This window comes from Chlorocebus sabaeus, chromosome 11, assembly GCF_047675955.1.
Source record: "Chlorocebus sabaeus isolate Y175 chromosome 11, mChlSab1.0.hap1, whole genome shotgun sequence".
NCBI classification, from domain to species: Eukaryota; Metazoa; Chordata; class Mammalia; order Primates; family Cercopithecidae; genus Chlorocebus; species Chlorocebus sabaeus.
In genome coordinates, this window is record NC_132914.1 from 63450432 (window position 1) to 63462847 (window position 12416).

Genomic DNA, 12416 nt, shown 5'->3' on the forward strand with positions numbered 1-12416 from the left:
AACTTATACAACATATTTCTTTCTACCACTTCATAGTTTTGTTTTGTTTTTTTAACTTACTTTTACTTACAAACTACACTTTTAAAAATGTTTCGTTTTTCGCAGTTAATAGAATGAGCTCACTGTCAAAAACTCTGAAACTCTGAGTCATAAATGTAATTGGAATCACAGTATTTGAGATACAGATCATGCTATTCTTTGTTTTACTACATATTACAAGTTAAAAACATAATTGTATTTCCCCCTATATTTAACATTTTATTAAATATTACCTCCAGAATAATCTTGGGATGTTTCTTTTATCTTCACTGCTGTTTTTACACCACAGCGTTTAACCCTGCCTTACTTGTTACTACCCATTCCACAGTAGCCTAATTCTTCCCTTTGTTTATCTTCTCTATTTCTGATGCTGTGTCATGCCTTGTATTTAGAACAACCTTTGTTTATCTTCTCTATTTCTGATGCTGTGTCATGCCTTATATGTAGAACAACCTGATCAATAAAGCTCATGAAGTTTTCTCCATGTATTCTTTGTCAGTGAAACAATCTAACGTCACCTGTTCTGTTTGTTCCACTCAGATGTATTCATTTCAACAATAATGATCTTGGAGCTTATGTTATAGACCCAAGGCTCTTAGATTGGAAACTCTTTTGAATCAACATCTTTGTTCTTTGGCTCTTTTCATAGATCACATTTTTAGTTTTGTGTATTTGCACACATGTTCTTTGGTAATATATTTAGTGCACATGAGCCCCTGCACACACACACACACACACAAGGAATCCTGAGAGGTTTGTACAAGAAAACTGTAGCTTCACATTGACTTTTATCTTGATCTTTCCTATTAATGGGGTATTAGTTCCTAATAGACTTCCACCATGGTATTATTCATATAACTTGGCTAATCCCCTTTGTCTTTTGCACGTTGTTTCTTCACTTAGTTTAGTGCAGCAGAATATTTCACTGTGAAGTTGACTAAGCAAGTGAAATTCAGTGAGTCCCTGGGAACTGTAAATGCAATGCCTTTTCCATTATCTGAGCCTTTCTCAGCCACTGAAACCACCCACATGGCTTGCTGTTCATAATACAAACTCATGCCACTTTAATAGGACACCTAGGTATGTTTTGTATGTCAGCGTTCAGTGTTCTGGAATAAATTTTAGGGTATATTTTCACTCTCTATGTTGTTTATTTATGCAACAGAGAATAAGTTGGACTGTAAGTAGACAAAAATTCCACATTCTTGGTTGACTCTTAGTCTGTTGCACATACAACATTTATTTTTCTTTTTTGGATGTGAGATTAGCTGACTGGTAAAAAGACTTTACTACCCTAGTACAAAGAGATAGGCAAATCTGAAGTGAAGAGGAGGATAGCACCTTACTTCTTTACTAAAGAAAATAGCATTATTTAATTGTAATTGATTGAGTTGGTGTTTCAAATTAAGTAACAATTTTGAAAAAGTTAATTATGTAGTTGTTATAAGTGAGATGTGATGATTTGTTGGAAGCATAAGTGTAGCTTGCTCAACAGGGGTTTCCTGTCACGGCTACTCACTAAATTAGGAGTTGGAGCTCCTAACTGAAGACACATAAAACCATTTACTCTTTCTGTTCTGCTACCATGGACAGATTTATCAGTTATCTAATCAGTTATTGCCCACCTTTCCTTGCAATTTTCTTCTGTTTTGTGGAACTGATTTTATTTTAGAGGAATTTGGGGCTTTTATATTCCAACTTCCAGGCATCACTTTGTAGATTTGGATTTTCCCAGTCTTATAATAATGGGCCTTTGATTTCCTCCCAGGTACTGTGCCTACAATTCAGGTTGCTGCTGCTCGGTGGTTTCTTCACATCAGTAAAGCATTCTGTCAGATCTCAGGACATACCAAAATTGCTCAAGAAACTAGAATCTCTATTTTTTGTTATTTCTGTCATGCATGTCCTTATGTATCACTTTTTGCATTTATATTTCAATGATCAGCAGTTGTTTTCCAGTTTTGACACAAAATTCACAGCTTTCTACTGGCTTCTAAGAGAGCCATTTTCAATTTTCCATTTTATATGACAATGAAGTATTATCTCTCTTTTCACAAACAGCAAAAGAATAATGACTTTTAGTGCCCCTACAGCCCCCAGATTTCACATTTTTTTCCTACACAAATTCAGTATGTTTGTTATTTTTTCTTCTTGCCTAGTTGCCCTGGCTAGAACCTTTAGCATGTTGAGTAGAAGCGGCAAGACCGGACATCCTTACCTTGTTCCTGATCTTAAGGGGAAAACGTTCAGTCTTTCACGGTTAGTGATGATAACTGTCAGTTTTTTATAGATGGCCCTTATCATATTGAGGACATTTTCTTCTGTTGGTAGGGCTTTTATCATGATAGGGTGTTGGATTTTGTCAGCTTGCTTTTTTGTCATCTATTGAAATGAACATCTGTTTTTTGTCCTTCATTCTGCTAATGTGGTGTATTACATTGATTGATTTTCAGCCATTAAACAAATCTTGGATTCCTGGGAAACATCCCATTTGGTCATTGTATCTAATCCTTACATGCTTCTGGATTCAGTTTGCCAGTATTTTGTTGAGGATTTTTGCATCTATATTTGTAAGAGGTATTGGTCTGTTGATTGTTTGTATGTCTTTGTTTGGCGTTGGTATCAGAATAATACTGGTCTCATAGAATGATTTGGGAATTGTTCTATCCTTTTCTATTCTGGAAGAATTTGTGAAGGACCGGTGTTAATCTTCTTTAAATGTTTGGTAGAATTCACCTGTGAAGCTATCTAAGCCTCCTCGGCTTTTCTTCATGGGAAGTTTTAAAGTACTAGCTCAAACTCTTGTTATGAGTCCATGTATATTGTTTATTTTTACTTGAGTTAGTTTCAATAGTTTGTGTCTTCCTAGATATCTGTCCACATCATCTAAGTTATCTAATTTTTGGCATATCACTTTTCATAATATTCCTTTATAATTCTATTTATTTCTGTGAGGTCAGTGTTGACGTCCCCTCTTTTTTTCTTGATTTTAGTAATTTGAGTGTCTTTGTTGGTCAGTTAAGCTAAAAGATTGTCAATTTTATTGATCTTTTCAAAGAAATGATTTTGGTTCTATTGATTTTTCTTTTTAAAAAATCCTCTATTTTGGCCGGGCGAGGTAGCTTCCGCCTGTAATCCTAGCATTTTGGGAGGCCGAGGCGGGCAGATTGCCTGAGCTGAAGAGTTCGAGACCAGCTTGGGCAAAACGGTGAAACCCCGTCTCTACTAAAATACAAAAAAATTAGCCAGCATGGCAGCATGTACCTGTAGTCCCAGCTATTCAGGAGGCTGAGGCAGGAGAATTGCTTGAACCCAGGAGGTGGAGATTGCAGTGAGCCAAGATCGCACCACTTCACTCCTCACTCCAGCCTGGTTGACAGAGTGAGACTCCATCTCCAAAAAAATAAAAAATAAATAAATAAATAAATAATCTATTTCATGTATTTCTAATCTAAATTATTTCCTTCCTTTTGCTTGCTTCAGTTTAGGTTGTGCTTCTTTTTCTAGTTCCTTAATGTGAAAGTTTAGTTTACTGATTTGATGCCTTTCTTCTTTTTTTAAAGTAGACATCTGCAGCTGTAAATTTCCCTCTAAGCATGGCTTTTGCTGCGTCTCATAACTTTTGATATGTTGTGTTTTCATTTTCATTCATCTCAAGGTATTTTCTAATTTCTGTCATGACTTCTTTTGTAACTCATTGGTTATTTACGATTTTGTTGTTTAATTTTCAGATACTTGTGAATTTCCCAAATTTCCTTCTGTTGCTGATTTCTGCTTGCATTTCAATATGATCAGAAAATAGACTCTCTATGATTTTAATCCTTGCACATGTATTTGAAGTTCATTTAACTGCCTAAGGTCAGGTCTGTTCTGGAAAATGTTCAATGTACACTTGAGAAATATGTGTATATTTTGGTTTTGGATGGAATGTTCTATAGATGTCTCTTAAGTCTAGCTGGTTTATAGTGTTATCAAGGAAATTTGTTAATTGGTTATTGCTTTCTTGCTAGTTTTCTAAGCAAAATAATTTAAGAAACACTAGAAGATAATCTAGAAAGAAGAAAGCTAGAATATAAAATGAAAGTTTTCTAGTCTGAGACAAAATGTTAGAAATGACAGCAAAATATGGCAGGGTTTTAATCTGTTGTAGGAAGCTACATAAATTACCTCAGTCCAGACAGCACTCTACCAAATAGAAGTTATAGTCGACATTTGGGGTGGTATTTGTGATTGATACACACGCACACACACACATACACACACACACCCCACCTCCAATACTTTATGGCACAAGATGATATTAAAAAAAAATAAACGAACCCAGGAAGATATAATATCATAATTGTAACATTTAAAAACATATGTGCAAAAATGCTGATAACACAGCTGGGCGCTATGGCTCATGCCTGTAATCCCAGCTACTCAGGATGCTGAGGCAGGAGAATCACTTGAGCCCAGGAGGTGGAGGTTGCAGTGAGCCAAGATTGTACCGCTGCACTCCAGCCTGGGTGACAGAGCGAGACTCTGTCTCAAAAAACAAAGGCCAGCCATGGTGGTTGGCTCATACCTGTAATCCCAGCATTTTGGGAGGCCGAGGCAGGTGGATCTCTTAAGGCTAGGAGTTCGAGACTAGCCTGGCCAACATGGTGAAACCCCATCTCTATTAAAAATACAAAAAAAAATTAGCCAGGCGTGCTGATGGGTGCCTGTAATCCCGGCTATTTGGGAGGCTGAGGCAGAAGAATCGCTTGAACCTAGGAGGCAGAGATTGCAATGAGCCGAGATCATGCCACTGCCCTCCAGCCTGGGCAAGAGTGAGACTCCATCTCAAAAAAAAAAAAAACAAAACCTGATAACAATTTTTTAAAAAATTTTCTTCTGTGTACTTTAATATTTTTAATGTCTAACAATAATTTATCTTATTTATTACTTACTTGTTTATTATTTAATTATTTAAATTATTTAAACTTATATTAATAATAGATTAAGGCAACTACTTATGTTTTAAGTGAACAAAAGTATGTTTGTATAATATTTGTTAATTAGAAAACTGTTTCACAAATATAACACTTCACAAATAATACTTCCACAAATTTATTGTAAGTGTTTGGTGGGAATGAAACTTTAGAAATCAACAATGACTAGCAAGACATTTATGTTCAGAGTCTCAGAAAGGAAGAAAACATTAGGGACATAGAATTTTTTTGTATCTACCTTCCCGTATTTCTCTTTCAGGAGCAGTCTTGAGTCCTTCAGAGAAGAGTTATCAGGAAGGTGGATTTCCAAACATATTACTCAAGGTAGAGTATGTGTGCATGGAAAACGAGCCTTGAACTTTGTTGTATGTATAATTGAGCAAAAGGAATGAAATTAGCAGGCAGAAAAAAGCTGGATTTGCCAGCACTTTTTAAAAATCAGAAATGCCCTGGTTCTCTCATTATTCTCTATTTAGTTGAGGATTCAGGAAAGTAGAGATTTATAAATATTTGAGAAATTAAGAGCTTTCTCTTCTCAGTGATCTGTCAGAGATGAGACTGAGAACTACTAAGGATGCTGTGATTTATACATTTGTCTTAACTCAGCTTTTAATTTTCCTTTTTTAGTTGGTGTTTTGCATATCACTGTTAGTTTTTATTACAGCAAACTAGCAGTGATCATTTTTATAGCATTAGAAGTAATTTAAAATTGACTTTAACTGACTGTGGCATTGAAACTTGAGTTTCTACCGTTGATGTGAAAGCCTTAAATATGGCAATGAATGCTATTAAATAAAGTGAAATAACTTTGATTTCTGCTAGCTTTCTTTTAAATTAGGTTACACTCTGTTGCACTGCAGAGTCCCCAAGGAGCTTTAGATTTCTGTTGAGGCTCTGTTCTTTCTAGACTTATGAAATGGAATTACTTTAGTATGTATTTCTTCTTTTAGGAAACAGCCAGTGTCACAGTGGATAATGTTCTTATTCCTGAACATAACGAAAAAGGTAAGAAAAAACAACTTTTTCCAACAATTTTTTAAATCATACTTGCATTTAAGTGAATTAAGGAGGAGAAATACCCAATAAACACAATAACCATATAAATTCAGATTCAGTATAAAATTTCATAGATATTAAAATAATTTCAATTTGATTGACACTTATAGTTCTAATAGATGACATATTATTATGTTAAGGCTCCATTGGCTAATGAAGAATGCAATTGTGGTCTCTTCACACAGGGGTATGTTTTCATTTTTTGTTAGTAAAATTTGCTATGTTTGTGTGTCATGGGAAAACATTTTTAAATTTGAGATTATGTAGTTTTAGAAATGCTCACAGCAATTAGAGAAATCTTTCAAGATGATTGTAGAGCAATGCTGAAGGTCAGTATGAAAATCTAGTTATTTTCCATATCACCTTTCCTACTTTATTAGTAGGAAGAATAATTTAGTTCACCTGGAGTCATTCTGATACATTTTAAAGACTATTTAAGGCTGTGTTGACTAGTCTTTGCCACTAGATCTGATACTTCTTTCATTGAAAAAAGAATTAGAAAAGTTAGATAAGGCTTTGGCTCTTTAGCAATAAGGTCTAAATCAAACATTAAGTGTCTTCAGAGAGGATTTTGTATTAGCTATGGAAATATAGCCAAAATTGGGTTCTGAAGGACATAGCCAAACTTTTCCTTTTCAATTTGTATTTGATTACTCTTTGCATGTTTTCTCCCAGTCTCCACTTTGGGTGAGTTTTTAAAAGGCTGAATCATCTTTCTAATTTACTCTGAGGAAGTAAATTAGGCAGTTAGAGGGTTTGGCACATGAAAAGTGTTTCTATCGTCATGCTTGGAGAATATTGCTTACTCTTGTCAATATTTCCACTTCCGTAATTTTTTAGTAGTTTTAGGTTCACAGTAGGTCAACAGCAACATATTGACCTAATGACCAGGAAATTGAATCTTGGAAGAATTTCTTCCACTAAGCTCTTTGGCTGATCTCTTTTGAGAGGAGGTAAAATCACAATGCTGCTGTTCTAACCCTTTGCTCTGTGAAATGGTGGGAACTAGATCCAAGTAAATGTGTAGAGAGCACATGATGGGCTTCGGCTTTGGTTCCTGGACCTTTCTCTACTGACCTTCCACTGGACTCTGAATTGTTTCTAATATAGAAGTTTTGGTTATAATGGTGATGTTCATTCTTAGATAACTTAACCTCCCCCTACTTTCCTTCTTAAGGAATACTGCCTAAATCTTCAATCAGCTTTCAAAACATCATAGAAGGAACTAGAAATTTCCACAAAGACTTCCTAATTGGAGAAGGAGAGATTTTTGAGGTATACAGAGTGGAGATTCAAAACCTAACATATGCTGTCAAATTATTTAAACAGGTATGGAAAGAATTACTGTCACAGGACATCAATTCCATTTATTTGCTCATCTTTCATATTTAAAAAAGTCATTTTTCATCAATGTTGAAAGGGGTATTTGAACATAAAATTTTATAAGTGGAAATAAGAGATATGATTTCAGGTGACTGAAGAAATAAAGACCTGTCTTGCAAGAATGTGGAAGTTAAATGCTTTCCATCCCCAGATGGATAGCATGAAAGACTTCTCTGGGCTGGGTGTGGTGGTTCACGCCTGTAACGCCAGCACTTTGGGAGCCCAAGGTGGGTGGATCACTTGAGGTCAGGAGTTTGAGACCAGCCTGATCAACAGGGTGAAACCCCATCTCTACTAAAAACACACAACTTAGCTGGACATGGTGGTATGCTCCTGTACTCCCAGCTACTCGGGAGGCTGAGGCAGAATTACTTGAGCCCAGGAAGAAGAGGCTGCAATGAGCCAAGATCACACCACTGCACTCAAGCCTGAGTGATAAAGTGAGACACCACCTCAAAAAAAAAAAAAAAAAAAAAAGATTTCTGAAAAGTGTCCTGGGACTTTGCTAAAGAGGGTCAGATTGTGCTAGCCTGACCCGATTTTCCTAGATTTTTAGGATGAGCTGGGTCCTCTCCAGGCAGCTTCACAGGCTAAGCCACAGTTTGGCATTTGGTACTACTTTATAAGTTGTCTTCTATCACAACTCAGAAGGGTAGAAGGAGGAGGCTTTCAAGTAGGAGCAACAAACCAACATAACAGAGTAGGAGGTCAGAAGACAGTTGAGTGACTGCAGCCAGTGAAGCAGAAAGGGAATTCCAGGATCAAGCTCAGGAGTCAGTCAGAGACAGGTCCACACACAAACACAGAAGAGCTGCTCTTCATTTTCTTCATAGTTGGTCAACAATAAGTAAACATTTACTAAACTCTTACATGGACTGGGTGCTGAGCATGTAGAGATGAATAAGGCATAGTTCTGTCCTCAAGGAGCTCACAGTCTCTCTGGGGAAATAGCCAGGTAAACAAAAGATTAAACTGTTGTGAAAGAGGTACTTCAGCAGAGAATTGTACAAAAGATCACAGGAGCACATAAAAGATAGCAACTCTTGCTGCCATAAAAAAAGAATGAGTTCATGTCCTTTGCAGGGACACAGATGAAGCTGGAAACCATCATCCTTAGCAAACTAACACAAGAACAGAAAACCAAACGCTGCATGTTATCACTTATAAGTGGGAGTTGAACAATAAGAACACGTGAACACAGAGGGGAGAGGAACATCACACACCAGGGGGGCTGGGGAAAATGGGAGGAAGAGCATTAGGACAAATACCTAATGCATGCAGGGCTTAAAACCGAGATGATGGGGCCGGGCGCGGTGGCTCAAGCCTGTAATCCCAGCACTTTGGGAGGCCGAGGCGGGCGGATCACGAGGTCAGGAGATCGAGACCATCCTGGCTAACACAGTGAAACCCCGTCTCTACTAAAAATACAAGAAAATTAGCCGGGCGTGGTGGCGGGCGCCTGTAGTCCCAGCTACCCGGGAGGCTGAGGCAGGAGAATGGCGTAAACCCGGGAGGCGGAGCTTGCAGTGAGCCGAGATCGCGCCACTGCACTCCAGCCTGGGGCACAGAGCGAGACTCCGTCTCAAAAAAAAAAAAAAAAAAAAAAAACCGAGATGATGGGTTGATGGGTGCAGCAAACCACCATGGTACATGTATACCTATGTAACAAACCTGCATGTTCAGCACATGTATCTAGAACTTAAAGTAAAATTTAAAAAGAAAAAAAAAGGAGAAGAGGTTTAATGGACTCGCAGTTTCACATGGCTGGGGAGGCCTCAGTATCATGGCAGAAGGTGAAAGCCATGTCTTATGATGGCAGACAAGAGAGAACTTGTGCAGGGAAACTCCTGTTTTTAAAACCATCGGATCTTGTGAGACTTATTCACTGTCACGAGAACAGCACTGTAAAGGCCCACCCCCAAGATTCAATTAACTCCCACTGAGCCCCTCCTACAACATGTGGGAATTGTGGGAGCTACAATTCAAGATGAATTTGGGTGGGGACACAGTAAAACCATATCAGAAGTCTATCTGAAAAGATTACATACCATATGATTCCAAATATATAACACTTTGGAAAAGGAAGAACAATTGAGACAGTACAAAAATGATTTCTGGGTGTTTGGTAAGGGGTAGATGAATAGGCAGAGCACAGATGATTTTTAGGGCAGTGAAACTACTCTGATACTATAATGGTGGATACATATTATCATGTATTTGTCAAAACCCATAGAATATACCACACTAAGAGTGAACCCTAGTGTAAACTATGGTGATAATATGTCAACGTAGGTTCATTGATTTTAACAAATGTACCTCACTGGTGTGAGATGTTAGTAATTGGGAAGCTGTGTGTGTGTGTGTAGGAACGCCTTACTTTCCTCTCAATTTTTTCTAAATCTAAATCTGCTCTAAAAACTACAGTCTACTAATTTAAAAAAAAAAAAAAAAAAAAAGATAGCAACTCTCTCCACCCAGAGGGGGGATGTATCTGGCACCCAGAAGAGTGTCTGGCCAAAGTAACCACTCAATAAACAGTTCTCAAAAACAAATGGAAAAACCTTCCAGCTGGATTTGGAAGGATGAGTAGAATTTTGGCAGGCAGTGAAGGAGGGGAAGTACATTCTGAGTGGAACAAATAGCAGTTGCAGAGGCCTGGAGGCGTATGTATGAAAACATAGGTCTTACTCATGAATTCATTCAGCGCAGTGGACTGGCCGTAGGGAAGATAGTGAGAAGAGGATGCTGGAAAGATATTAAGTCTGTGGGGTCTGTGTCCCCACCCAAATTCATCTTGAATTGTAGCTCCCACAATTCCCACATGTTGTGCGAGGGGCTCAGTGGGAGTTAATTGAATCTTGGGGGTGGGTCTTTCCAGCGCTGTTCTTGTGACAGTGAATAAGTCTCACAAGATCTGATTTTTAAGTAGGAGAGTGAAAGACTTAGATTTGTGTTGTTAAAATATGACTTTGATTCTAGGTTAGATAGTAGATTGGAAGTCATCAGAAGAATTGGGGGAAAGATGGCAAGAGCTAGACTGGAGGCAGGCCGGGCGTGGTAGCTCACGCCTGTAATCCCAGCACTTTGGGAGGCTGAGGTGGGTAGATCACTTGAGGTCAGGAGTTCGAGACCAGACTGGCCAACATAGTGAAACCCTGTCTCTACCAAGAAATCAAAAAAAAAAAAAAAAAAAAAGCTGGGTGTGGTGGTGTCTGCCTGTAATTCCAGCTACTCGGGAGGCTGAGGTGAGAGGATTGCTTGAATGCAGAAGGCGGAGGTTGCAGTGAGCCGAGATCACGCCACTGCATTTCAGTCTGGGCAACAGAGTAAGACCTTGTCAAAAACAAAACAAAACAAAAAACAAAACAAAACAAAACCCACAGACTGGAGGCAGAAAGACCTGGTGGAGGGATATTTCAGATGTGCAAACCAAGAAACGGACAGGGTGTAAACCAGTGTTCCCAACCCTGACTATATATTAGAATTATCTAGGGAGCTTTTAAAAAAAATGAGCCTTTAAAAAAATGGACTTTTAAGAAAATGAGCCTTATAAAAACGAGCTTTTAAAAAAATGGTAGGCACCAGTGTTTTTTAAAAGGTCCTAAGGTGGTTCACATGTGTTGCCACTGTTGAGAGCTAATGCTGTTAGTCTGGGCAAAGTCAGTGAGGATGCAGAGGAGAAAGTATGTCTAAGAGATGAGGTGAAGTGGATCACATCTGATTATCTGTTATAGGACTGGGGAAGTAGGAAGAAGGAGGGTTCCACAGTGATTCCTAGTTTGCAATGTGCATTACAGAACCTTTTAAAAAATTATTTCCCTAATTTCTCCATTTCTCCAAATTGCATTTAGTACTACTTAATTGTACATAGACATCTCAGAATTCCTGAGAAGATGCTAAAGAAACAACCAACTGGCACAACTGTTCAACAGATAGAATGTGGTCGCTCTAGAGGTGGCCAAGCTAAAGCCTGTTTCTTAGTGCCAATGTGTCCCTGGCCTCAATTCGTACACTCTCTTATAGTTGAGCCTCAGGACCCCATCCCCAAAGGGTCTGTCCAGTCTACTTTCCTGTTCTTTCTGCGGCTGCCACCAAATCACACTCCCTTTTGGGAGTTTTCTTTCCATGAGTCTGAATGGGACATCATTGCCTCTAGAACCCCTTCCCTTTCTTTCTTAAAGACAGGTGTTATTTCCTGGATTGTCTCTGACCCCTCCAGTGTGGTTTGGGTGACACTCCTATGTTTAGCAACAGCATCAAAGCATTACATTATTCACCCACCTCTCTCAAAGGACTAGGCAGCTTTCTTTGAAGAGCTCTTATTTGTCTTTGTATCTTAGTGCCTTATTACAGGGCCTGGCCCGTAGCAGTTGCTCAGTAAATGTTTGCTGGATAAATTGAATGAAGCATACATACCTTTTTCAAGAATTTAGTTGCTAGTTGTTAGGAGTAAAAATACCTGAGATTACCAAGGTGTATACAAAGTCTTACTGTCTCTACATACATTTTAACTTTCTCTTAAGGTGGTACGTGGAAGTATGGCCAGACTTCACCCTTCTGCTTTTATCTCTGCCCCCTATTTTAACCCAACACACGTGGGCATGCGCACACACACACATACACACACTTATCAGGAAAAAATGAGAACATTTAATGCAGCCTTAGCCACAGAACATTGTTAAAGAAATGCAGTTTTGTAACATTGTTTATTACCAATTACTTTTCTTAGAGGGACTGAGGTGGGAAATTGTGCTAGGTGTTTTAGATCTGTGCTTCTCTAACTTTAATTACCTGGGAATCTTACAATGCAGATTCTGATTCAGCAGATCTGACAGGAGCCCTGGATTTGCCATTTCTCAGCAGCTCCTAGTGAAGCTGAGGTTTTTTTGGTCATAGACCACATTTCAAGCAACAGGGTGTTAGAGTGCTACATTAGCATAAACAAAAAAGCCAACTTCTTCA

At 38.3% G+C, this 12416-nt stretch overlaps 1 protein-coding gene across 2 annotated transcripts in view; it reads left to right on the forward strand.

The window, feature by feature from the left end:
• Positions 1 to 12416, forward strand: part of IRAK3 (interleukin 1 receptor associated kinase 3) — a 58369-nt gene that overhangs the window by 14286 nt on the left and 31667 nt on the right. For both annotated transcript variants that reach the window (XM_008003928.3, XM_008003929.3), the window contains 3 exons: positions 5275 to 5339; positions 5966 to 6020; positions 7249 to 7400. In XM_008003928.3, the coding sequence (XP_008002119.1) occupies positions 5275 to 5339; positions 5966 to 6020; positions 7249 to 7400 (272 nt within the window). The remainder of the gene's footprint in view (positions 1 to 5274; positions 5340 to 5965; positions 6021 to 7248; positions 7401 to 12416) is intronic.